Genomic DNA, 27974 nt, shown 5'->3' with positions numbered 1-27974 from the left:
ATTTGGAAGGGAATTGTTAGCCGTAATGAGGGAAGTCTCTCCAAATCTGCGGGAGGGAAAGAATGAATGTAGGAAAGTAGAAATTGCTTCCCGAGTGCAAAGCGCAGGAAGGGACCTTAGGGCTCTTCTGACAGAGGAGGGGGCTCCGAGAGCAAATGACTGCGCTAAGGTCACGCCGCCCGCCTCTGCGGTCTCCCTCCCCCCTCCTCCCCCGGCCATTCCAGATTGTCCTCCGTTCCCCAGCTGGTCATGTCGCCAGAAGCCTCCAGCCTCGACATCATCCTTTCCCACTCCCGCTCCGGGGCCGAGAGCAGTTTCACGCCCTCCTTCACCAACACCCACCAGGAGCAGCGGTGGGACAATGCCATCTACTTGACTCCCCTCTCGCCACGCACCAGGAGCTCGAGCCTAGGCCGCGGGGGGCGTTTTTGCGCGCGGACCCCGGGGCGGCTCGCCCTGCGGCCCTTGGCAACGACGGAGAACGCGGAAGTGTCCAGGCCCTCCAAGGCTGACCTCTCCCGGGAGAAAAGCCGCCAGGCGAGTACCACCCGGATCCCGCAGCCCCCCACCTGCCACTCCCCCCCCCAGGTGCTGGGCCACGAGTACGAGGGGGGCACGGAGACTTCCCGCCCACCCGTGCCCCGCCGTACCAGGGGCTGCCGCCTCCGTCCCCGCCCCCCCCACCCAAGGGTTCCCTTGTTCTGGTGGAATGGGGACGGGTCTCCTGGCTTATTGTCCCCAACAGAGGGGCTGGGTAGTGGCTTGGCGGTGTGGAGTGTTTTAGGACTGGGAACCTCAGGCCAGGCTTTCTAGGCGGGACCATTTGGTTCTGGCCAGTCCTTAACCATCCTCCTCGGGCCAGTCCAACCCAAGTCAATAAAATCCAGTCCCCTTCAGGTCAGGCCAATCCATTTCAATACAGCTGAGCCTGGTTTGGTTTGAGGCAACCCAATAATAATAATAATAATAATTGTTATTATTATTATTATTAATCTCTGAGCTCTGGAGCAGGGCCCAGACTCTGTTCTAGGGCTGTCAAGGCAAACAATATTTTTCACTGGAGTACTTGACACCTAAATGAGGCCGTCCCACCTCCCTGCCCAGATAGTCTGCTTTGGGGGGTTGTCTGGGAGAAGGGGATGTGGATCTTTGGAAAGAATGGATTGTGGGGTTTCTTGGCCTCCCCCTAACAGAAATCCGGGCCAGGGATGTCTCCTAGACCTTCAGGTTTGGGGGAAGGACAGACAGCAGAGGGGTTTGAAGAGAGAGCCATTCTAGTTTGGGGAGCTCACCCTGGAAAGGAGGAAGGTTGGGCTCCAGAAAGCTTTCTAGGGTCCCAAGCTTGCCCAATGCCTCATGGGTGGGAGAGACCGAGAACGGGGCTTCGTTTCACCCTTCATTTCCAGGTCCTTTGAACCAAGTAGGTGCTTAAATGCTTGTTGGACTGGAGGGGGATGGGGTGGGTTAACAGACTGATTAGCCATGGTTAGCAAACTGCCCAGCCCTTAGCCTATGGCAGGGACCCAGGAGACAGGATGCCGGGCCATCTTTGCCCCTAGAAACCACTGAATACATTCTCATTCATCCTTCATTCACACTTGATGAGTCCATCTGTGATGTCCAAGTCCTTAAGGTCACAGTCAGAGGCTAAGGGGTATCAGGGACAATGTCCTGGACTTGGCAGAGGGAAGAGCTGAGTCCAGATCCCCCTGTGACACCCCCCTGTGACACTCCCTGGCTGAACTGCTCTGGTGGTTGTTCGTTTGTAGGGCATGATAACGATCCCAATCTTACAGAGCCTCGAGGTTCAAATCACAGACTGTCTGGGCAGGGCTTTGTAAAGGTTAGAACATTATATAAATGTCGGCAGTTACAGTCTTAATTCCTCATCTCCTTTGTTTATAACCGAGGATTCTGTGGAAGTTGTTTCTCTCCTGACTAGACTGGTATTTTCCAGGCTTTGCCTTCCCTTTGGCCTCCCACCTTTGATGGGGGTTTAACCCATTTACTAGAAGCCCAGCCCTGCCTTTATCAACCATAAGAAAGACGCATCCCTTGTCTGGGTTCAGAGAGCATTATTGTTGATGGGCCCCCCCCAGGTCCTGGCTGGCTCAAGAGCTCAGATCCCAAGACTGGCCTCTCTTTTGTTGTGCTTCTGGACACCACCCAGTCTTGGGGCCCCAGTCTCACATCAGAGCCCATCTCTGCTTGGAGTGCTCTATTTAGTGGTCTTTTTACCACCTAGATACCTATTAATATTGCCTCCCACTTCCTAGGGGATGTTAAGTGGAAAAGCACCGATGAAATGAGAAATCATGTCACAGATGACTTATGAAAGATCATCAGATTGTTTGTTGATTGAATATAGCCCCAGAAAAGTCGCCCCCTCCTTTTTGAACAGACAGGTGAAGTGATGATGTGGTAGAACTGGGATGGGAACCCTCTGACTTCAAATCCAGACAGATTCTTGCTGCTTTCCACCCAAAAGCAAAGTGTTTTCCAGGTTGCTGCCTTCAGTGTTTCCCTGTAGTCTCTTACATTTCAAACTATGGTTCAATTCTGGATTATTCACATTTATAATGTGAATATTACATATTAATATAATATATTAATATTAATTATTTAATTATTAATGTAATTTATTTTGGTTTAATTATTAATTCATAATATAAAATAATATAATAATATATTACATATATATAAGGTGAATCTTTGTTCCAAATGTTTAATTAGTTGGCACTTCCAATGTGTCCAGGAGCTACTCATCTCTACTAAAAAGGGCATCATCTCAGGCTAAAGTGGGAAGGGAGAAAAGCTCTGCTTCTAGTCAATATTTGGGTCTTGTCTGCTTAGTACTTCGATTTCATTTACGTTAAATGAAGAGGCCACACATCAGCCCATTGGAGTGGATGGAGGGGAGCAGGCCGTGGAGTTAGGAATACCCACTTGGGTTGAAGACTTGTCTGTGACACATCCTGGTTATTAGACCGTTCATAGCTAACTTCCCAGTAACCCAGCCGACTCTGAGCTGGAACATCCTATCCATGGAAAGAGTTTGCACACTGAGAGCTCCCTACCCTGAAATCATTCATCTGGATAAATCAACTAGGTTGAACATTTCTAAGGCCTGTGAATTCTATATTCCTGTGAATTTTCCAGGACCCAGAATTAAGCTTAATTCACAGATTAGTAGAAGTAGTTTAAGATTAGAAATCTAGAGTCTGGTATGGCTCTAAATTTTTCAGCTCCTCATCTTCTCCCTGACCTTGACCCATTGACAGATTAGGGATAGGAGGACATGAGACAATATTGATTTTAAAAAGAGCTTAGCTCAGTGCCTGGCCCATAGAGGGCCCTGTACAAAAGCTTAGTCCATCCTTTTTTTTTTTTTTTTTTTTTCCCCTCTTCCCTAGGGTATAAGATTAAAGAATTAGCCATCTCTTCCAACCTCTTCATTTACAGGCTTAGTGAGATTACGATTTACTGAGCATCATGCAGCTGCCACTTTCCAGAGTGAGATTTGAACCCATGTTTCCAGCTCCAGCTTCAGCATTTTATGCCATGCTGAATTACCCCTCAAATAAATAAAACAATGCAACAAACTCAAGTTTGCAAAGCCTCAATCCTCTAGGACATTGAGTAGATTTTTACTCCCCCAAAATAATGAAGTTTCTATAGCCCTTGTCTCATTTAGGGCTCATTGCAGCCCTGGGAGGTGAGGGCATCAGTCTGGGGCAGATTAAGGGACTTGCCCGGGGAGTAAGTGTCAAGACTCAGAATTTTTAGCCCGTTCTTACTGACTCTTCTTCCAGCCCTCCCACCTGCCTGCTCCCCAGTGCCTCAGTGATTGATCTTCCTGCTCCCTAAGAAAACAATAAAAAGACAATGTTCCATATCCTAAGTGCTCTCCCACAGTGGCCAAGGCCGGGACTTTTGCCTAAAAGCTCACCCTGGCCTTCGGAACCCAAGCACGTGGCGGTGGGTTCCTCGGGGGGGTAAAATTCATAGTGATGTTCGCAGGGCAGAATTCGGGAGGCCGTGAACCGTAATCAGAAGGCTGGGGGTTATCAGTTTATGGCGGAGGCCCCGCTTTCCCCTTCCTTTTGAACTTTTCACTGTGATTGGATTGACTAAAAATGACTTGTGGGTTTGCTCCCTGGAATGTGGTTTGACAGATTAATTATATGTTACCAGGCCATAGAAGATCAGAAGCAGCTCTGTGGCCAGAGGAGGGATATTGATGTCTTGGAGCTGTTCCTTTCCCGAAAGTAAGCAAAGTAGTTGAGATCTAGGAAGGGCTTGGGTTTCCAGGACCCGGTGCCCTGTTCCATCATTGCTTCCTGGATCGTGTGGGTACCATTTTCCTCCCTGGGATCTGAGACTCGGGATGGGGCTGAGATTGGGGAGCAAGGGGAGGGGGGTTCCTGTTAGTCTTGTCAGTGAAGGGGAGTGGGGATGTGGAGAGAAGGAAGGGGAGTTAATCACTATTTATTAAGGTGCTGTGCTAAACTAGGGATTCAAAGAGGCAAAGGATGGCCTTTGCGCTTGAGGAGCTTACGGCGTAACGGATAGGGCTTGTTTTTACTGCTAGATGCCGTGACCTGCTCGTTGCAACCTCAGAAATGGTGCAGTTTTGCTTTTCTAGAGTACAGTCTTCTGTCTGAGGGCAGGTTTGGGAGGGTGTTTGAGGGAAGGAGGAAGAAGGGAAAAAATAATAACAATACCTGACATTTGTGGAGCAGTTTATACATGTTGATCTTATTTGAATCCTGTGAGAAAGGTATTGTAGATATTGTAATCTCTATTTTACAGATGAGGAAGCTGAGAAAACATATAAATAAATTTTAAGGGAGGGCCACTAGGTGGCACTGCAGTGGATAAAGCTCTGGGCTTGGAATTAGGCTCATCTTTCTGAATTCAAATCTATTCTCAAACACAAACGAGCCGTGAGACCTTGGACAGGTCACTTTACCCTGTTTACCTCAGTTTCCTCATCTGTAAAATGAGCTGGAGAAGGAAATGGCCAAGGACTCCAATATCTTTGCCAAGGAAAGTCTCCTTTGATATGAGATCCCTGTGCAGCAAGAGTCTGTTACCTCATTTTAGTCAGAGACAGTGGCCACGGTGAGACAGTTGTTCCTGATCCCAAATCCCTCCCTGCCCACCAGGAGCCAAGCAGAGCACGTCTGATACCTGGTCCCCATGACCGCCCTTAGGATGCGGGTAGATGGCTACTCTGTTCTCCTTCTTCTCCAAGGCAAATCCCCCCACTTCCTTTGATTGATCCCACCCGGTGGCGTCTCGGGGCTACTTGCAACTCTGACTGTTGGTGTCCGGAGGCTTTGGTTTGTCAGGTTTTCCTTAAAACCCCAGAACTGGTCCCATTTCCTAAGCGTGGGGAGAAGACAATTGAGTTGTCATCTCCTGCATTCTGAAATTCATGGCTCCCAGAGGAGATGATGCAAGAATAACGGGATAGACTTTCTCCAGTCCGGTGCCTTCGCTCTACTCCGGTGCCTTCCCTATGAGATTAAATCTGAGTAGATCTGGCATCCAGAAAGTTGCACTCGTACGACCCTCAGACAGCCAGTGACTCAGTCAGCCTCCATTACACACCAGTGTGTGCCAGGCGCCGGACCAAGCCCTGGTGAGCTCCCCGAAGCAGGAACTGGATTGTGATTCGCTTTGTCTCCTTGCTTGGCTTGGCCAGTTTAGCACAGAATAAGTGCTCAGTAAATAGTATCGACATGACTCGGTAGAGTTGAACTAGGGCCACTCGTTGGCAGTTGCAGTGGGGGTTGGAGACATTTTAACCTGAGGAAAAGAGGGGATCATTTTCTCCTCCCGGGTTCAGTTCCTTCAGTTGGTAGCAAATATTTCTGCAGTGAGTGACTCTGTGATAACCCAGGCATCCTCCCCAAGGAGAGGAAGAGGAAACCATTGTCTGAGACGTCTTTGTCCCGGGGAGGGTTATTAAGATAAATCTTTATAGACTGCTGGAGATGGGAATAGCATGAGATGGGCTTCAGGTGGGGGAAGTGCTCCGAAGACAGTCCCTCCTTTTCAGCGATTCCAAAATAGTGATACAGTTAGGAAGTGAGGGCTAATCCATCTTGTCCACTTCCGGACTACATGGCAGGGTTTGAGGTCAATTCTGAATTGGATGGGACAAGAATATGAGAGTGGGAAATGTCCCCATTTACTTAAGCTTAATTAACGAGGTTGACATGGAGAATTCTTTCTCTGATGTTAGTGAGGTCGTCAGGGACCTAATGAAGTGATTTTCAGGTGATTATTGGGAAGAAAGGGAGGAACCACAGTTGGTTTTTTTTTATGAAAAAAAAAAAATCAAGAGCTCACAGGATATAGTTCATTTGACCCTAAGTGTCCCTCCTCAGTTTACTCCCTAATTAAATCACCTCTGCCGATGTGTACTTATTTATTCTGGGCCCCAAACAACTAAAGAACACTTTAAAGTGTGACCGAGCCCCACTTATTAACTTACCATTCTTTATTTATTATGAAGTAACTGTTCTTTCCCCCCAGGGAACTAACAGATGTCATTGACCTGGCCAGATTCCGAAGGTTAAAGCACTTATGGCTTTCCTTCAACAAGGTAAGAGAAGTTTTACCATTAAATCACTTTCTACTGAATGATAATCCTTTGTTTCATGGCTGTTGTTTTTTAAAAGTTGGCAGCTTTAGATTTTAAATGCTCAATTTTAGTTTGACATCTGTCTAGCTTAATTACTTATATACATATATGGACATATATCTACCTATAAATACGTTATTTAACTACTGTCTGTATACACACGTGTATTTTAAAAGTTTGAGATAACATTTCTGGGTAATTTCATCATTTTATTAATAATACCAGCATGTTTATTAATAAAAGGATACTCATTTGGCTTCTCTGTCTTAGATCACTCATAGCAGGGGGCTCACAGCTTGTATGCCCATTGGAAGGGAATGTGCCTGAGGTTAGCAGTCAACTCTGATTGGTTAACAATTAAGGAAGAATAGATATTACAGCGAAGGTCTGAACCTATTCAAATGAATTTTGATTGTATCATTTACTTTTAAGTTACCCCAGCCTTGAGAAATCTGTTCAAAGAATGTATCCCCCCAACCTGAGGAGAGCCCAAGGGCTTCCCCCCCCCCCCCCGCTAGGGTCTTAGTTGGATCAGTAATGTCCTTCAAGGGACTAAACTTCTGAAATCAGGACTTTCGAAAAAAGGGAGTTTTGAATCATTCCAAGTCATTGGTTATTAAGAATCATTTCTCCCATGTGTAGTATTCTGGAGGAGCCACATGACAAGTGGATAGAAAACTCTATTAAGTTCAGGACACTTGGGTTCTAATTCCACTTTTAAAACATGTTGAATGTTTTGGCCCCTGCAAGTCAGCAAAACGATGTTCCAGACAAGTCTAAGAAGGTGTCTCTCTGTGTTGATAGAGGGACTTTGCTCCCGGGCATTTCTTGTACTAAAGAATCCCAGGTCTAGACCAAAAGTCAATCCAAAGCCACTTTGTGCTAATCCCAATGTTCTAATTAGGAAAGAAAAGGGTCAGACTAGTCCTGGCCTTCAAGGAGTTTACACTGGAATGGACCAGATAATCTATGCAACGCTGTATGTGTGTGTGTATGAGAGAGAGAGAGAGAGAGAGAGAGAGAGAGACAGAGACAGAGAGACAGAGACAGAGGGTGGGAGACAGAGAGAGAGTAGATACAGACAGAGACAGAGAGATAGAGAGAAAGAGACAGAGGAGGTAGGGAAGGAGGGAAGGAGGGAAAGAAGCAGAAGCAGAGACAGACAGAGACCCTCATCAAGTGCCTTTCCTTTGAGGAGTCAAAAGAAACCAATGGTGAACATCACCAGACTTGTCTGTCTCATACAGGTGCCCCTACCTCCTCCCCCCACCCCCAGCGTGTCTTAGGAAAGAGCTTCCCAAATTACTTGCCTGGCACTGACTTCCGTGCCCGGAATCCTCCTTCCTCATCTCCACCAGTAAGTCTTACCTGGGCTGCCACCTTGGACACCCCCAGCTGTGGGTGCTTCTTCCCTCCCCGAATGACCTGGGGTTTCTTTCTCTGTATAAACTTTAGCTCCACTATCCCCCCTCTCCGGGTAGAATGTCAGCTCTTTGGGGAGAGGGGCTACTGCTGGGATTCTTTTTTTTGAATCCCCAGTGCCTAAATTGGTGTCTTGTATGTGGTAGACAATGAATCCAGGCTTGTGGAATGAATGAGAAATATTGGTTAAAAATAAAAACGGCCTGGTCTGTTGGCCATATTTCCCTGTGATTATCCAGGCTACATTTTCATCATATGATAAAATGAATTATCATATTTATTTGGAAAAAAGTTCCCTTCTTCCTTTCCTTCAAGTGCAACCCCCATTTTGTTATCTGGTGAATTTTAAATCTCCCCACTGGCTTTTTGAAAGAGTAGTTTTTGTACCTGAGGGGAGGAGACTTTTCACGGACTGAATTGGAAACTGTTTTCTGGGAGCCCGGAAGTTCCTGATCTCCAGCTCCCAACATCCCTAGCTTCCTTCCAACCCCATTTGCCACCTTTCCTGCCCATGAACTTAGATGTGTCTTCCCTGGCTAGATCGTCAGCTCCTTGAGGGCAAGAACTGGTTCATCTCTTTGAGCTCTTTTTTCCTTAATCCCCAGTGCCTGGCACTTAGTAAGTGCCTAATAAATACTTGTTGATTGATTGATTGGCTCTTGCCCGGCTCCTAGAGGCAGCAGGATGAGAAGTCAGCCTCCTGCCTTCTTGGAAGTGGATGTGTGTCTTTCTGCTCCCCCAGGGGCCCCATTAATTACCCATCTTATGTCATCTTTGTTGAAAGAATTATGTCTTCCCTCATATTTAAATCCTCCGAAGGCAGCCTGAGGAGCCTAAACATGCATGACTTCTGTGTGGTTTGGAAATAGATGGATTTGCAAGGAGACATCCATTGGTGATTGGGAGGGATGCCTGTGGCAAGACCTGGCTGCGATCACCCCCCCACCCCTCCCTCCCAGCCCCCTCCTCATCCCGGCACCCGCCGCCAGTTCAGGGAAGGCAGAGAGGACTGATCTAGATGAGCCCATGAACTTGGAGGAGGTTACAGGATGGGCTGCCCTTTCAAAGCCTGTTTCCCCATCCTTCAAGGAGGGATAATGGCAGCCCACTGCCTCAGAGCCCTGTCTCCAGAAATGTACCTTATATCTGTGCAGATCAGTTGGAGAGAGATTGGGATTGAAAACACAAAATCAGGGGCCACAGGGATCATTAGAAAAATGAATTTTAAAATCAGTTGGGCCCAGGATTGAGCTAGAGAAAGAAAAATCAAATCAAATTGTCAACAAGCAATTATTAAGCTCCTAGGGTGTACCAGGCCCTCTCTTAAATGTTGGGCACACAAAGAAAAGCAAAATCTAAAGAATGAGATATCCTGTAAACAGATAAGTTAATATACAGGACAAATGGAGGATAATTAATAGAGGGAAGGAAAAGGGGGATCACTAAAGGCTTTTTGGGGGGGTCTTAGCTAGAATTTAAAAGAAGCCAGGGCAGCCAGGACATGGGGAAGAGGGACAGCATTTTGCAGTCTTTGGGGGAGCCAGAGAAAAGGCCCTGAATTGGGGGTATCCTTTGGGAAATTGCAAAGATCATACCCTGATCCCAAACCTCTCCCACACACAAGGGTCCAACCATTGTGATGATCAGTTGTCTGCCTGTCATTGCCTAACTGTGAATGGTGAAAACGTGGCCTCTGAAAAATTTAAACTGAGTATCCTGGGAGGACAATGAGATAAGCAAAGTATAGGTAGAGGAAGGGCTGTGAAGGAAGGCTGGAGAAAGGGAGGGCGGGTTTACAACATCAAAGGTATTTTTTCTATTGGGAAGAAGTGGGAGCAAAAGAAAATAAACACTTAACATGTTTAATCGGAAGCTGTAAAATAAAAAAAAAAGATAGAGAGGTCGCTGGTGAGAGGGAGAAGAGCCAGTGTCGTGGCCCCTTTGTCCCACTGGTGTCCTCTGGGTGTCAGGAGAGTGGGGAGGCCCCCGCCTCTTGGGAGGAGCCCTTGCTGCATACCTGGAGCCGACAAGCATAAAGGGGCCACGATGTGCAGGGCTGGGGGTCCATCTGCATGGTGGGACCACAGGCCACGGTGGAGGGGCTTGAGGATAACGAAGAAGCTTACTCTCCAGGAGAGAGAGCCAGGGCTTCCTGCACCGTCCTCCCCCTCTGATCCATTAACTGGTCCACCCAAAACGCTGATCCAGGCCTTAAGGGAGGGCAGCCGAGGGCCCCACAGTAGCTGGAAGAGGAGTTGGGGAGCCTGGAGCCCCTAATGCTCCGGGCTTTCGGCTTCTGACATGGAGAACATGTTTTCCCCAGTCACTCGCAGAAAGTGGTTTCCATCATTTCCAAGCAGGGCTGACAAAATTTGGCCAAAATGGGGCTTAGCACCAAGTTTGCCTAGGGCAGGTAATCATTCTGTGGGTCTCCAGCAGTGGCAGATGAGTGCTAGGAGGCACCCTAGAAATTAGGCGTTTGAACCCTCTCTTTTTATGGATGAGATGGTCAAAGTGGCCTGTCCAAGGCTGCCCTGCTTTTGGTGTCCAAGCTGGGGCAGGGACTGACCTCTGTGTGGTCAGATCCCTTTTAGAGGACCATGGTTCATCCTGGGTCTCGTCCTTCAGGAAGGATGCTGGAAGGTCCTCAGAGGGGTGGCCAGGACGGCAAAGCTCCTTGAGTTCAGAGGATTTGCTCTACAGATGGCACAGGGGACCTGGAGAAAAGACCGCCAGAGAGGCTGAGGGACATGATTGCTGTAAGGACTATCACTCAGAGGGCAGAACTAGATGGGTAGGATGTAACAGGACCAGCTGAGACTCGGGGCAGTTCTCTTTCACCATGGGAGCGGTCTCAGAATGGCCTTGGGAAGTTCTAGGCTCTTTCTCACAAGGAATCTCCAGACAGAGGTTGGTTAACTGCTGGTGGCTGCAACAGAGTGGAGACTCCCCTCGGGGCTCAGATTGGAATCGGTGCCATTGAGGGGCGGTTAACTCTGAGAGGCGGGAATTCTGTGATTAAGAGAGAGGGACAGAAGGTCCACTTGCAGCAGCATCTGGGGGGTAAATACAACAAAGGCATCAACTGACTTTCAAAAACTAAGGAAGATCCAAGGACAAGACATTTGCCTGGGATTTCCAGTAAAACAATGCAATAGGGTGAACGTTTGTGAAAAACAAAGGAGTCAAAGAGGCGTTGTGGGTGGGTCAGGGAAGGCAAAGACAAAAATGAGACTTTGGGGTCTGATACTTTGGTGAAGCAACATGGAGATAGGCAAATTCCAGATAAGTGGGAGAGAGAACACTGGCAAAAAAGAAAGCCACAGAAACCGAGAAGGGGCGGTCAGACAGGGAGGGGGACGACCAGGGAGAGGGGGTCCTGAGGACCGAGAGATGGGCAAGGGGATGGACAGTGTCAAAGACTGCAGAGAAGCCAGGGAGGGTCAGGATGGAGGAGAAAGCCATTACGGTTCCCAATCTGATCACGGGTGATGCTGGAAAGAGAGACTTTGGGTTGGGTGAGAAGTTCAGACCCTTGATTTAGGAATCGGACACATAAATGGGAAATCACTTGTTGGAGGAGCCTTGAAGGCCCAGTTTTGCTTCCCTGGATCAAACACTTTTTTAGATCAACAAAGAGTAAACAGAGTGACATCGTCTGCTGTCTCAGTGGTGTGACTATAACGATGGGGTCTGCTCGGGAATAGTGGGATTTGGGGGAGGTTGCTGCTCAGCATTCATGTCAAGTTCCCTTCCAAATGAAGAAAGGCCCTGGACGGCCTCCCCACTACTGCCCAGGCCAAGGAAGCGACGCTTACCATTGCCAGCACTGGGTGTAATCGCCGGATGGTACCAGTGCCCAGAGAGTGCTTTGTAACCAAGTAATGCCATAGAAGCCTGAGCTATTAGGGTCCCCTCGGTGCCTAGTACTCTGCTCCCCAATCTTGCTTTCTGGGGTGACTCAACACATTTCTGAGCCTGTTTCCTCATCTGAGGTTCATGATTCTTTGCTGTCCTCACAGGCGTGTGGAGAGGAAAGGGTTTTATGACAGCCAGAGGGCTGGCTTCTTACAGGACATATTGGTTATGAGGATGGACTTCCTTTCTTCCTGGTGGAGGTGAGGGCTGGCTAGAGGTGTGGAACATGGCAAATGTTCTCAGTGCATTTGATATTTTTCTGAGCTGTTCTTTTCCCCCTTTTAAAATTTTCAGTTAAAAGGCAGTGATATATTAGGAAATGGATGTGAAGAACAAAACCTATTAACATTTTTTTTTAAAAAAAGAAGAAATATATGTTAAGTGGATATTTTAAAAATTAAAAAAAATAGAAAAAAGACTTTATTTTGTAATTTTCCCTTTTCAGCTCCAAGATATCAGATTTCTGCTAAGAAATCCTTGTCTAGCAGAACTTTACCTGGACAACAACAGCCTCTATGCGATAGAAGGTATGGCCTCCCATATGGACTTTCTTTTAAAAGACGTTCTTAATGAAACTTTATTTTCAACATGTACTTTGATCTTCACACGTTTGTGTGACTGTCAATAGCCAAGATAGGCTTTCCCATTACTGTTACAAACGAGAAATGAGTGGGGTGGTCCTGTCACTTCAGTATTGGGGTGTATTCCCACCCGTGGTGTTATGCTTCTGGATGGCAGTCCCAGCTTAATGTGGACAGTTCTCCCACTGGAAAATAACCTTTGATTATCAGAACTTCATCATTTGTCTAATTTGACATCAACTGGGATGGGCTCCAATGAATCCTGTTTGAAGAACTTGGGAGGAATGTTAGAATATAGTTAAACAGAGCCCTCTAAAGAAGCTTCAAGGTTTTCACAGACTCATTAATGACTCCCTACTTGCATCCCTCATTTCCCTTGTTGTGCCCTTCAAAGACTTGTTGGGGTATGGAAGTGACCTTGGATTGCAGACAACAGTACTGGGGGAAATTTTTGCAGAGGATGCCAGTCTGGGAAGACTCCAAGTATGACTGGTGGCCCAAACCCTATGTTGGTTGAGAAGCAAATCAGCTAAGTTTGGATGTGTCCATTGTGGAATCTCGGCCAGGAGGTGACCAAGGGTTTTAAGTTAACTGTATTTCATCGAGAGTGTCTGCTCTGAGGTCAATGGCAGTGAGTGTTGTCAAACTCAAACCGAATTTGGGAGGTCACTTAGAAAACCACATATTAGCATTATCTATGTCCTTTTGTATTCTTATCTATTTTGTTAAATATTTCCCAATTATATTTTAATCTAGTTTTATCCACTAGGGAGTGGTGTAGGTCCCATGGGCCACGTTTAAGGCATCTCTGTGCTAGGACTTAGAGACCTAATAGTGGTGCAGGTGCAGGGAGTTGTCACATAGACAAAATCACAGATATTCCAAAGTGGAGCTTTCTCTTTTTACCCCCATGTCCAGCCATTCCTAATGGTAATGGAGAGCTGGTGGGTAGAATTGGCTTCTTGGCTGCTGAAGCAGAATAGTTATGATTGTGTCCTTGAAGAGCATTCGTCATCCTCATCCATGTCGAGGGACAGTGGAGAGGTGACCAGGTTTGAGTCCAGCCCTTTCTGAGGGGGCCTCCCTTCCCCTGCTGCTCTCTTCTAGGCCTTCGGCACTTGGTCTCCCTGAATGTCCTCATGTTGCACAACAACCAGCTGAAGAATCTTGATGCTGTTGTGGATGAATTGAAGCTGATGACCAATCTGAAGACACTAAGTAGGTCTAAAATAAAGTCGTAAAATAAAGATGTGGGAAGAATTCATCCCATGCTTTTTGCAGCTGTCTAAATTAACTTGCATAGAAATTCCTTGCATGTCATCTGGAAGGTAAAAATGAGTCATTATGCAGTGCTTCTTCTTTAGAGAAAAATGGATTGTAACCACCGTTCATTTGAAATATTTACTATCTTGCATTAAAACTGATGCTATATGGGATATAGAGCTGGATAGGACATAGTTCCTACCCTTCTGAAGCTTATAGTCTAGAGGTGCCACAAAGTAAAGGAGAGAACACTTGATCTTTACCCAAGCACAGATTTCTCACTGGAAAAAAGAAAGGAGGAGGTAGACTATATAGTCTCTAAAATCCCCTTTTTTTCCTGAATCCTATAATTTTTCTTCTACACACACACACATACACACCATATACAATGTACAATCTGACAGCACATTAAGAAAACAATGAAAAAAGGGTCATGGATATACCAAGGAAGGAAAGCAAAAAAAAAAAAAAAAAAAAATGTGAGCATATTCTGGTTGAGTGATTCAGAACATTGTGGCATTGAAGACCTCTCAGTTTCTGGAAATGGTTATATTGAATTTAGGTATTTTTAGTCTTTTAATTTCTTATGAAGAACAAAGCTGCAATTCTTTTTTTTTTCCTGAGGCAATTGGGATTAAGTGACTTGTCCAGGGTCATACAGCTAGGAAGTGTTAAGTGTCTGAAACCAGATTTGAACTCAGGTCTTCCTGACTTCAGGGCTGGTGCTCTATCCAATTTGCCACTTAGTTGTCCCTTGTAATTATTCTTTTGAGAGAAATTCATGAAAGCTGTGTGAGTAAGACAGTGTCCAGCATACAGTAGATGTAGATGGACTAAATTTTCCTTACTGGTTAAATCCTTCAGGTAGAAAAAAACTTAAACATAAACTGTCATAGGACAAACATGAAAGTCCCTGAGTTGGAATAAGCAAAATCTCACTCATAATTCCACCATGATCTATTGTTAGTGTGTCTATATTTAATTGGGAGGAATGGCTTTTTCCCTAGCTATTAAGGAAGCTTTGATGTATGAAATTTTTTTTAGTCTTTTTGACTTAGTTAAAAGAAACAAGGATATTCCTGCAAGCATTGACCTCTCTGCCCCTTGCATGCACAATGATTAGATACTTTTACCGATGGGAGGAATATTTGATCACAAATTCTTTTAAGATGTCCATCTCAGATCATAATTCTTCACAAGGGAAACACTGAAGAAAAAAAAAATCTCCTCACGTATTTTAGCATTGTCTGTCTCCAGGGCATTTATGATTAGAGATGTTAATGGGATGTCATCCTTCAAAATTCCTTGTGACTTTAATGCCCTTATCGAAAGCATCATCAAAAAGTATGAAACTGAAGCTTATGACCTCAGTTTGTTTCCAACCCATGTTACCTTTGGGTTCATTTAACCTCCAGGACACATTATTTATTGTTCACCTGTAGAATACACATATGAATATATTCTTAGTTCAACTCGTGATTTCAGATATCCACTTTGAAAGCAAAAGATAGTTCTCTTTAGCTGTTGTGACTTTAATGCCCTTATCCAAAGCATCAAAAAGTTAGAAACTGAAGCTTACTACCTCAGTTTGTTTCCCAACCATGTCACCTCCAGGACACATTATTTATTGTCTACCCATAGAATACACACATGGCTATGTTCTCAGTTCAACCAGTGATTTCAGATATCCACTCTGAAAACAAAAGATAATTCTCTTTAGCTATTGTGCTGATAGCAAAATGGAGCCAATTGTTCAGTTTTCTGTTTCTTTTTTGTAATAGATTTCCACATGCAAGAAATTATTCCTCAAGCACATGCTTGAAGCTGGTACAGTCACTTTTGATATATTGTTTGGTAAATGAAAATTACTCCTTTTCTGAATCTCAAATGAGCACCAACAAGACAGTGCTGGCGCCAACAAGGTGTGTGCAGGCTTAAGTAGCCTCCAGGGAAGGTGGATTAAATCGTATTAACCTATTGAAAGTGAAAGTGTGAGCAGTTCCACTTCATCTTTGCTGAAGGAATGTGCCTAATGCATCAAGCCAGACTTTGCAAACATTCAGACGCAAGAAACTGATTTCATATCTTGGAACCATAATTTATGGAAATTCAGTCTCATCAATCCTAAACTCATAAATCCCACACACAAGGTGTTTAATAGGTTAGGAGGGGGAAGGTCTTGAAAAATCCAACTTTTCCCCCTTGGGCCATTTTGAGTAGAATGTTGAGTTACAAGGCTAAATCGCCAATCACAGTATTTTCATTTTTTTCCCCTCTCAAATTAAAGAAAATCAATTTCATCCATTCCTGGGCAGAAATGCTGCTTCTCCATAGGGCTTTGCTTCCATTTGCCTTTATGGTGAGACTAATTGAGTAAGCTAGTCATGTTGTTACTGGAGAGATGATTTTGTAAGTAGTAATTCTGGGAAGTCAGGGCAACTTCTTACTTCTTTGAGGTTCTGCTGGGATTAGTCCGACTTCAGGGAGTTCTTCATGAGCCCTGGCTTGTGCAAAACTCATGAATAAGGTCATGGGGGAAGAAAATCAAAGCTAGAAATGCAAATGCACAAATCTGGACCAGGCAAGTGCTGATGGAGGAAATAGCTCCTTAAAGTGTTTGTGGCCGTCCCACTGAGGTCAGCTTATGAGGCTCACTCTGTTCTGCAGTCATGGGGATGGACCGCATTGGGGTTCCCAGGAAGGGCTAGAGGAGATCCAGCTGGATGGGGGGGGGGAGGGAAAGATCAGGGTTTTAATGGAGATAGAACTGGACAGAGTGGGGGAAAAGGGAAAGATCAGGGTTTGAGTGGAGATCCAGCTGGACTTGGTGGGGGGGGGAGGAAAAGGTCAGGGTTTTAATGGAGATAGAACTGGACAGAGTGGGGGAGAAGGGAAAGATCAGGGTTTGAGTGGAGATCCAGTTGGACTGGGGGGGAGGAAAAGGTCAGGTTTGAGTGGAGATGCAGCTGGATGGAGGGGGAGCAGAGGGAAGGGAAAGATCATGCTTTTAGTGGAGATCCAGCTGGACCTGGAGCGGGGAGGAAAAGGTCAGGGTTTTAGAGGAGATCCAGCTGGATGAGAGGGAAGCGAAAGATAAGGCTTTTAGTGGAGATGGAGCTGGACAGGGGGGAAAGGAAATGGTCAGTGTTTGAGTGGAGATGCAGCTGGATGGAGAGGAGCAGAGGGAAGGGAAAGATCAGGCTTTTAGTGGAGATCCAGCTGGACGGAAGGGAAAGGAAAAGGTCAGGGTCTTTTTTTGTGGTCTGGCAAGGTTGCCCCTACTCTGCGCACCTGCCTGAGTTCTGCTCCCCAGCCTGCTGTCGCTCCCCATCCCCAGCAAGTTTCACTCAGAGGAAGGTCAGTTTGCTCTCCTGGACCTGAGATTAAAGCTTTGTGCTGCTGCCACCTGCTGGCTGGCTCAGGTTTTACAATCAGACTCAGTTTTGGTTTGGGTTTTTTTCCCAGAGTGACACACACCTCCGGGTCATATTCTCCTTCCTGAGCATATACAGCAGGGGTCGTTGGGCCTCCCAGGGCTACTTGGGGCTCAGAGCTGGAGTTCTTCAGCTTTCCCCTCTGCCCAACCCAGCTGCGCTGGGAATCAGGAAAACTCAAGTGTGAACATGGCCCCGGATGCACAGGCTGAGTCAGCATTTAGCCGCCCTGATTCTCAGTTTCCTAATCTGTAAAAAGGGGGTGGGAATGTCTGCCATGTGGGGCTCGTGGCTAGTTGGGAACAGAATAGTAACAGTGGCCATTTACACAGTGCCTGAAGGTTTGCAGCGTTCTGTGAGCATTTTGTTTAATCCTTACAATCCTTACAAGAACCTCCTCCCCATGAACTCCATTTAGAAATTTAGAAATGAGGAGGAAAAGGCAGATGTCATTCAAGTGACTTGTTTAGGGTCAGAAAATGAGACCTGAGGCAAACTCAGACTTCCTGATTCCACACCCAGGCCACTCGCCTGTATGCAAAGTACAAAGTTTAAAATATGTAAAATGTAAACCCTACAATCCTGTAAAAACAGCACCTTTCTGTCAATATTATTCTTCCTACTACTACCACTAAAACCACCACTGCAACTATTATAATTACTACCAGTCCTACTATTACTACCACTACTATTACTATTACCACTAGTAGTACTAGTACTATCATTACTACTACTACCACTACTACTATCATCACTATTACTACTACTACAACTAGTACTATCACTATCACTACCACTACTCTCACTACTATTACTACCATTATTATCACTACTGCTATTACTACTACCATCCCTATTACTACTAGTAGTAGTAGTACTATCACTATCACTACTACAACCACTATCATTACTATTGCTACTCTTATTAGTAGTATTATCACTATCACTACTACAACTACTATCATCACTATTGCTACTATTACTAGTAGTACTATCACTATCACTACTACAACGACTACCACTACTATTACTACCATTATTATCACTACTGCTACTACTACCACCATCATTATTACTAGTACTATCACTATCACTACAACTACTATCACTACTATTACTACCATTATTATCACTACTGCTACTACTACTATTACTACTACCATCCCTATTACTACTACTACTAGTAGTACTATCACTATCACTACTACAACTACTATCATTACTATTGCTACCATAACTATTACTATTACTATCACTACTACTATTACTTTTATCACTGTTAGTACTACTACTGCCACCACCAGTACTACGACCATCATCATCCTCTTGGACACGATCACATCTCCAGATCACCATGATCCTCCAGGGACATTTAGAAGGCATTCACTCATTTTTGATGACCTATTATAGAGCAATCCACCCTCGGTCTGGAATCACAGCACCTGGGTCCAAAAGTTGGCTGTATAACATACTAGCTGAATGATGTAGATTAAGATGTGGGATTTGCTATCAAAGGGCTTTGAAACCTGCTGGCATGACCTTTGGCTAGTCTATTCTCCTAGCGTGGAGGTCCTAGCCATCTCCATCTTCATGACCAGACCGAAGTTAAAGGCAGTGGGAAGGATGGGATAATAATCAGTTTAGCTCTGAAAGAGCCCTTTGAAGTCCTCTCAAATTTATATATTTATGTAAATATATAAATTTATATTTATATATTCATTCATTTGCTCATTTACTTACTCATTCACTTATTCATTCATTCATTTGTTCATTTATTTATTTGTGTGTGTATCCATTTATTTATGTTGAAGGAAGAGGATGCTGAATCCCAATGGCCACACACTTATTAACTGAGACAGGGCCTCTTAATACCAACCTGTCATTTTCCCGTTCTGCCAGAACGAGAACTTTCAGATGAAAATCCCACAAAGACACCACAAGATCGGCCTCCAAGGGATACTTAACCCTTGTTAGAGGCAGCCCCTACATCCCTGATGGGCGTGTCCCAAGTGCCTTTGCTAGTCCCTGTTTAGACCTAGCAATTAATGTATTTTCCCATGGAAACTGTGGCGAATGACGGTTAGAGCCCGAGTCAGAGCACCCAAAACAAGGATCCTCGGCATCTGGAGCCCTCCTGGCCACGGCTCCCAACAATGCTGCAATAAAGAGGGACTGGAGAATTCCGAGGTCAGACTTGACTGGACTTGGAGTCTCAGCAGCCGTCCCCCCGGCCCAAATGGACTGGCCTGGTAGGGCACTCCAACTGAAGCTGGGGGCATCTGTGTCCATTCACACTAAAGGCTCCCCCATGGGGGGGCGGGGTCTCCTTTTGGCCAAGTCATAGATTGAGGGAAGCTTCATTTATAGAGGAGGATGCTAAGCTGGGGGGCGGGGTGGGGGCAGTGTTAAAGTGACATCCTAGGATTATGGGGTTTGGACTAGTCGGCACCAAGTCCAACCCTGTCATTTAACAGATGAGGAAATCCAGGCTGGGAGAGTCTGTGACTTGTCCATGGTCACACAGCTCGTAGGCACCCGAAATCTTCGGGCTTCCCTGAGGGTTAAAGATGCAGCAAACTGATGGCTTCTGGTTCCCTTTAGTAGAAACTCATAACAACAGCAGCAGCAACAACAACAACAACAACAATATTTCTCTCACCTCCATTGCTCCAGTGATCCTCACAATCCTGTGAAGGAGATGCTATTATTCTCATTTTATACACAAGGGATTTGGGGCCAGGAGGGGCAAAAGGACTTATCCAAGATGATACAGTTTGAAAATATTGTAGCCAGGATTTGCCACATCCGAGGCTTCCTGTGTTCACTTTGGACTCTTCGTTGCAGATCTGTATCACAATCCTTTATCCCAGGATGCAAGGCAGTATCGCTTGTATACAATTTATCATCTGTCATCCCTGTGGCTACTTGACAGGAAAGGTAAGGACTGTTAGACTGCAGTAGATCTTGAAAGGAGACCTTAGCCATTTAACGTGATGGCAAGCAATCAGAGCACTTCACAAATGCTATTACTTTTAGTCTTCAAAATCACCCCGCGGGGTAAGTACTAATATTGCCCCCAATTTTCAGTTAGAGAAACTGAGGCTGATTGAGATTAAGTGACTGGCTGGTGTCTGAGGCTGGATTTGACCTTGGGTCTTCCTAACCCCAAACCCAGATCTCAGTGCTCTGTGGCGCTTCATGGTTGCCAAATAAATAAGTTAGAATCATTGTGGACTTTCTTAAAGTTCTCCTCTGATGCCTCAGAGGATCCGGGGACTCAGGCTGTGCTCTGGGGCGTGCTGCTGGGGAGAGAACCAAGGCAAGTGACGAGAGCATCTGTGTGCAGCTATCAGGTGCCGTAAGCTGCTTTACAGGGGTCATCTCCCATGATTTCCACAATACCCTGAGAAGCTGAGCTGCGGCTGCTGGGCTGTTGTGTTCAGCTCTCCCCATGGGACCCTTTTTGGAGTTTTCTTGGCAGGGATATTGGAGAGGTTCGCCATCTCCTCCAGATCATTGGGGCAAACGGGGGGCTAGGAAGGGTCTGTGGCCAGATTTAATGAAGGAAGAGGAATCTTCCTGACTCCAAGCCTGGCTCTAAATCTGCTTTGTCACCTAGCGCCCCCCCCCCACCCCGGGAAATTAGTGCTATTAGCATTCCCACTTTACAGATGAGGAAATTGAGGCAGGCAGAAGGAAAGTGACTTGCCTGAGTGAGTGAAGTGAACACTGGACCTTAAGTAGGCAAGCTCTGAGTTCAAATCTTGCCTCTGACACTTATGTGTGACCTGAGTTCAAATTTTAGCCCAGATTCTTAGTAGCTGTGGCAAGTTACCCTGTCTGAGCCTCAGTTTCCTCATTTGTAAATTGGACATAGTAGCAGCACTAACTACCTCTCGGGACTGTTGTGAGATCACATGAGAAGTATGCGTGTGTACGTGGGCACAGAGCGCTTTGCAAACCTTCCGCCATTCTACAACTATTGAAAATCCTCATCACCTTATGTCCTGAGCAATCAGGAATCTGCCAAGAGCTGGAGCCTTAGCTTCCGGCCGGGAAGTCTCAGGAGGAGCTTCCCGGCCATTCCGGAGGCCCCTGAGAGCTCCGACGTGGTACCTTGCTCCTACCAACGAGCTGGGGGGCTCTCCCATCTCAAAACGTGCTCCCAGAAGTCGGCGTGTTCCATCAGTGATGGAGGGTGGGCACAGGAATGAATGGAGGAGAGGCTGGCCATGAAAAACCAAGGCTGATTGGTTTAAGCGACAAGGGAGATCAGGGCTGCGCTTGAGTCACCCTGTATTGGTGCCTGTGCCAGGCTTTTCCTACTCCCTCTAGTGGCGGATTGATTAATCCGTCAATTAATCAGCCAGAGTTTATTAAATGGCCACGATCCGCCTTATTCGATGGTAGGCCCCGGATCACAAAATCAAAGAAGTTGCTGCTTACAAGAAGCTTAAGAACCAACAAATGAATGAATGAATGAATGAATGGCAAGTGAATGGATGGGCAAAGAAATCAAATTGCCCTAGTTTAAGTGGCAGCAGGATGGCAAGGTGACGAGAGCTCTGGATCTGAGTCAGGAAGACTCATCCTTCGGAGTTCCCATCCAGTCTCAGACACTTATTAGATGTGTGACCCTGGGCAATTCATTTAACTTTAACTATAAAATTATATTTGCTCAACTGCAGCCTGATTACAGCATCGTAGACTTGTGACTGCATTGGTACTTAATGGGGTGATACCAAACATCTGTAAACCTCATTTATAATTTTTAAATATATATGCATTTAAAATGATATTTTGTACATATAGATTATATGTAAATATATGAATATATACATATATCTATGTAAATCTATTTTGCTCATGTGTATGTGTATATATATATATATATATATATATATATATATCACATTTATATCACCCTTCAAGGTTTGCAAAGTACTTTTCATCTATTAATTCCTTTGATCCTTTCAAGGGCACTATGAGCTAGTTGTTTGCCTCAGTTTCCTCATCTGTAAAATGAACTAGAGAAAAAAATGTCAACCCACTCCAGTATCCTTGCCAAGAAAACCCCAAATGTGATTGCAAAGAATTGGACACAACTGGACAACAACACGAAATTCTAGACCCCCTGAATTGTAGAGGTTGATCTTGTAGGAAGAGACATTAGAGCTCATTAAGTCAACCTTTCATGTTGCAAATTCTAAGCTTTGAAAAAAAAAAAACCAGACCCCAGTTGTCCTTTCCCCTACTTGTCTACTAACGTGGTCATTTCTTTCCTTTGTTCATATGGAGAAACCTGACCGTGAGTGTTGTTATTAGCTTCTATTTTTACCTCTAACACACATAAGGATTCCTTTAGAGGAGAATTGCTTTAAAATAATTTCTTTTTTTGTTGGTTTTTTGCCCCAAATCACTTAAATTGAAAATTTGGTTATGCTGGAATTGTTTGTTATATTTATTCCAACTTTCCAAATGGCTTAAGATTGGTTTGGAGTTTTGATTTTTTTGATTCTTAATTGTAACCAAACTTTATGGAGAGTTTCAGTCGGAAATGATGATTTTTTTTAAAAGAAAATTTCTATTTCTTAGAAATTAAAGGAGACGAAAGAAAAACAGCTTTCCATTTGTTTAACCACGAAAGGTCTCGGGTGCTTCAGAATTTGGCATTTGGCAGGAGAGCAGAGAAGGGGATGTATGCAGGGCCCTACAAGCCCTGCCTCACTGTACCTACAGGTATCTGGAGCTGGGGGGAGGACCTGTTTGAGGTGCTCAGTAAGAGCCTTTCCTTCCCCTTTTTGCCCAAAGATGCTACGATGAGAAAAGGACTCGGTTATCCCCATCCTTGCTTCTTTGGGATGACACGGGTAGCCTGCCACTCAGTGTTCCACAAGCATTTATTCATCAGCCCCCAGCTGTGCCAAGCACTGTGTGCCCTTCCCCTTTCATTCCCATCGAGATGTGGACCCAAGAAATTCAGAGCAGGAGAAGGAAAAGCCATTCTGAATCACACAGAAGAAAGGGTAGCCCCAAACCCACGGCCAGCAAGCATTTAAAGAGTGCTTTAAGTTTACAAACCAGTTTAGAAATAGAATTCCATTATCATCTTATAATTATAACATGATATTTACTTTATGCAGACAATAACCTTGGGAGGTAGGTGCCTCTTTTTTACAGTTGAGAAAACTGAGGCAGACAAAAGTTAAATGACATACTCGGGATCGCTCAGCGAATAAGTATCTGAGGGTGAATTTGAATTCAGGTCTTCCTGATTCCAGGTCTCACATCTATCCTGCTTGTGCCAACTAGGGCAAGAAAAGAAGGATGTCTTTAAATAGGGAAGGGCTGGCAGAGATTGAAGATGTAATTAAGCCGAGGTTCTAGATCTGGATTGGGTCAGGATGGCTGGAGGATCAAAGGCACACAGTTAATAAATAGTAGAGGGAAGACTTGAACCCAGCACCTCCTCTAACTCCAGATTCACCATTCAAGTCAGAAGCTACAGGAACACCAAGAACGGAGATTTTGAGAAGCTGTTAGATTTGGAGCCTCAATGGGAGCCGTTCTAGGTGAACATTGAGCCCAGAGGAAGCCAGATTTCAAGGGGAGGCTGAGAAGTGAGCAGAAGGGACAGCCCGGGAGAGCTGTTTCTCTCTGGAGTTTGGCTGTGAAAGGGAGGAGAGAGTTGTAGGAGGGGACGTTGAGAGGATGATAGGATTAAGAGAAGGTTTTAAAGATGGGGGAGAGGTAAGCATATTTGAAGGCAGCAAGAAAAGCCCCAAGGGATAAGGAGAGCTTGGGTGAAGCTTCTGGATTTAAGAACAGAGGGTGGGATAGAGACATGGAAAGAAACTGGCAAGGAGCAGGGACAGCTCTTACTCAGAGAATGGGACAAAGGAGAGAGAGGAGGTGAGTGGGAGAGTGGGGCTGGGGAAGAGAGAGCTCTTTTTTTGCCCAGAGAAATGTGGGTAGGCCCTATGCTGGAAGAAGTGGGAAATGCGATAGAACCACAAAGTGCCAGAGGGCTGACATGCAGCAGTGGGGGCTTCTTGGATGGCCCCTTTGTAGTGGACAGTTGTGGGACTCCCTCCTGTACATGGCGGGGTTGGGACAGGGAAGGCAGATGATAGGTCTGAGATCTGGAAACCGATGGCAGACAGCCATTGAGAGTCACCCACGGTGGAAAGTCAAGTTTGCTCTGAATGGAACAAGAGTAAACGGAGGAGATGACCTGGGATAGCAGATGGTGGAAAGATCTGGGTGAGGATGGAAAGGGGATTGTTAAACCCACTGAGGGATAAGAAACTGGAAGAACCATCGGGCAGTGGATTATGGTCAGAGAGAGGGAATGCTGACGTGGGTATAAGATCAAGGACGTGATCATCAGGTCTTGGCTGAGGTGCAGCGAGGATTTGGGAGAAACCGAGGACACAGCTGGCAATGGTGTCTGAGGAGGCAACAGCAAATGTAAGCTTCTCACCCCCCACCACAGTGCTTGGCACTAGCTGACACTCAATGTTTTCTTTTTCATTCATTCATTTGAAGTCCTATGAATAAAGTACCATTTTATTGTGGAGAGGAATACTATGATAAGCTCCTCGATAAAGAAGGAAAGTATTACTTACTGATGATTTTTAAATGCAGAATAGATGTTTTTAAATGTAGCACATATTTGAAAAATGCTAATTTAAAATCTCTTGTTATTTTAGAAATCGTATGGTCTAAAGCATACATCAACAGGTAAGCACTGGCTTCAACTTCATGCTTAATGGGGTTTTGTGGGTTTTCAAAGATGCTTTATTGACCTTTTTCTGGTTATTAGCTTTTGGAAAATTTGTTTTCAAACAGTTCTTGAAAATGTATGGTTTCTCCTTCAGGAATTACTTGTTTACTTATTTTTTAATCAAGTCTTCATGGATTTTAAATGTAAATTTTGTATGTGTCCTAGAGGTATTATTTTATCAATTATTTCATCAGCTCTCAGTGTGGAACTCTATTACCCCAGAGCTACACAAATATATAAAGCTTATCGTCTTAAAAATGTGCCTGGGTCCTAAACAGGGAAGAGATTGCCCACTGTGACTCAACCCTCAGTCTTCCTGGTGCCAGTTAATCCATTATGCCAGATCAACTCTTAGGTTTTCACCTAATAATATCGATCAACATTCCTGTTTTATTTTATACTCTCTCTGTTCAGGAGATAGCAATTTCCCTCATTTCTACAATTAACTTATTTTTTCTTTATGTTCTAAAAAAGATTCTTAAATATCTAGGATATTAATCAAAATTTATAATGACATATGGTGTAAGATGAAGATCAATGAAGATCGAATCCCATTTTCTAACAATACTAATTGGTTTTCCCACAAGTTTCTATCAAATAATACTTTCCTTCCATACCGTTTATAATCTTGCATCAAATGTTAATCTATAATAAGCTTTTGATTCTAGATTGTCTATGCTGTTCCATTAAGTTTTATATTCCATATTTAGTACCATATAGTTTTGACCATCACTCTTTTTTTATAATATAATGTAGTCAAGGACAGTGGTAGTGATATCAAATTCAGAAACATACATAGGATCCCTTCTGGCCATATACTTCTATAGGAAACCACATTCTAACACCATCTATGGTTTACTCTATTTTTATTAATCTTGTTAAATATTTCCCATTTATATTTTAATCTGATTTGGATAATCGGGAATGAGCCACGGTGTTCTTGACTCTTCTTGCCTAAGATAATACAATTTTCAATTAATCTTTCTTTCTCCCAGTATTCTTTGATATTATGTCATTTGTTCTTCAATATAAACTTTATTATTCCAATTTTTTAGTTTCGTAAAGTCATCATTGACATTTGAATCTACATATTATTAAACCTAGAAGCTATTTTAGATTTCATTCCCATTTTTACTAGATGAGCATTACCTAGTCATGTCCACTGCGTTTCTCTCCAGTTCTTCCTTTTTCTCTTTATTCCAAATTCAGTTATTTGATAGTTGTATTTTTGTTGTGTAGGTCTTGGTTTTTTAAGTGTCCAAATATTTCTGCCATTTCTGAAAGGACTTTTATTGAACTCATAGACATATGACCTTACCTAGGCAGGGGATGGGCACCGGGGGGGGGGGGGGGAAGGGGGAACTTGTGTTTTCCTGAGATAGTCTTTATTCAAACTTGAAAATTTTTTCAGGGTTTTAATGTGATTATTAGAATTTTAAATGAGAAAAATATTTGTTTTATTAAAAAAAATTAACTCATGTCTTGCTGCCTCTAAATCCAGCCTGTCTCCATTAGTGACAACCTTGCTGCTGTATGAGCCAGACTGAAGGGGCCATTCAGGGCCCTTGGTGGAACCAATTGGTTGTCAGTGGATTCTGACCAGCTGGCCCAGCGTTCTGGCTCATCAGAGGCCTGGACCATAGAGCTGCTGATGGGCACAGACACAGGGCCGCCCATGACGTGGGGTGGGCTTCCTCAGAACGTTTGAGACGGCCAGGTGGTTCGGAACCCTCCAGCGGTCATTGCCCGGCAAGTCACAGCCGGTCGGCGGCTGAGCCGCAGCCCGTGCCCTTGTCTTAAGGACTTTGTGTGAAAGCTAAGATAAATGCAACTAGACAGACAGACATTGATTTTAAATATGAATCAAGTGTGATAAAGAGAAGCAATATGGTAGGATGAAAGGAACCAGAGGACTTGGGTTCAAACCTTGGCTTTGGTACTAACTCCCACTGGGCAATACTCCTTACTCCCTGTGCCTCAGATTCTGTTAAATGACGAGGGTGGACTCAGATCCTGCTTTTAAACAGGAATCTAAGTATCATAAGCAAGGCAGAAAGAGCTCTGGAATCAGTGGACCTGGGTTCGAATCCTGGGCCAACAATTTCCCTTCTGTGCGGTTCATTATCAGCAAACTGAGGGGGTTAGAAGGGTGACGTCCAAAGTCTCTCACAGCTCCAGATCTATGATCTCTGAAAGCATGTGCTTTTAACAACAAATTGCTCAATTTAAAACAAGAATTACAATTAGCATAAAGTGACCAGGAGCCACATGCAACTGTTTGGTCTTTATCTCAGGTTCAGAAGAGATGGGAAAATGTCCCTTCAATATAAGACGCTCCTTACATTGACAAGGACAAGGGTTTACACCTGCTGGGCTCTTACATCACTTGAATTTTCATTAAGAGAACATTTATTTGGAGCAGACCGCTTTTTCATCCTAAATCCCTGATTTGTTTTTTCTCCTTTTAAGGAACTTGTTTCACGATAAAGAAGATGCTGTTTTTGTGAGGTCATTGAAGAGATCCGTGACCCAGTTCAGCTTTTTGGATTGGACCTTGGTCCCCACTAGAGTTGAGCGTCACAGTGACGACAAAACTGGGAGACCTGTTGAATTGACCACAGTCAGGATCAGATAATGGCTGTGCGCTTTCCCCAGAGCTTTGGGGCGATGTGGGGGGTGGGGATGGGGGATGGGGTCTTCTGTTCAACTTCTCTATGAGTTTGGTTTTCAGAAATTAGACTTAATTAGCTTTGGATATGTCAGAATGGATGTTGTGTGCGGATTCTCGTCCGGGGCACCATGGGAAGTGCGCATGATACCAGGGCAGACTTGCTCAGTCCCAAAGAACTCACCTTCTCTAGTTCTTAATCGATGATGTTTCTACATGACTGAAGTTAAAGCTGAGGAAATAAATT

The 27974-nt window shown here is 44.7% G+C and overlaps 1 protein-coding gene across 2 annotated transcripts; it reads left to right on the top strand.

Moving 5' to 3' along the window:
• Positions 1 to 225: 225 nt before the first annotated feature.
• On the top strand, positions 226 to 27974 carry LRRC72 (leucine rich repeat containing 72). 2 transcript variants are annotated; one of them, XM_031940694.1, is made up of 9 exons: positions 226 to 537; positions 4195 to 4268; positions 6547 to 6616; positions 12441 to 12522; positions 13684 to 13794; positions 20118 to 20210; positions 22869 to 23012; positions 24986 to 25016; positions 27529 to 27963. In XM_031940694.1, the coding sequence occupies exons 1-9, from the start codon at positions 250 to 252 to the stop codon at positions 27692 to 27694; spliced, it is 1059 nt and encodes a 352-aa protein (XP_031796554.1). In that variant the 5' UTR covers positions 226 to 249; the 3' UTR covers positions 27695 to 27963. The 2 variants fall into 2 exon arrangements, with proteins under 2 accessions (XP_031796554.1, XP_031796555.1); XM_031940695.1 differs by lacking the exon at positions 22869 to 23012 and having other exon boundaries at positions 27529 to 27974.

This window comes from Sarcophilus harrisii, chromosome 5 (genome assembly GCF_902635505.1).
Source record: "Sarcophilus harrisii chromosome 5, mSarHar1.11, whole genome shotgun sequence".
Taxonomy (NCBI): domain Eukaryota; kingdom Metazoa; phylum Chordata; class Mammalia; order Dasyuromorphia; family Dasyuridae; genus Sarcophilus; species Sarcophilus harrisii.
Note: the sequence above shows the minus strand (reverse complement) of the source record. Positions and strands in the feature narration are given on the sequence as shown.

What these genes read in the sequence shown, in the direction of transcription:
- LRRC72 (XM_031940694.1), top strand. Translation starts at nt 250, where the DNA reads ATGTCGCCAGAAGCCTCCAGCCTCGACATCATCCTTTCCCACTCCCGC. An exon ending in CTGCCTCACTGTACCTACAG is followed by an intron (nt 23,013 to 24,985) that starts GTATCTGGAGCT and finishes TTGTTATTTTAG; the next exon opens with AAATCGTATGGTCTAAAGCA. An exon ending in TCTAAAGCATACATCAACAG is followed by an intron (nt 25,017 to 27,528) that starts GTAAGCACTGGC and finishes TCTCCTTTTAAG; the next exon opens with GAACTTGTTTCACGATAAAG.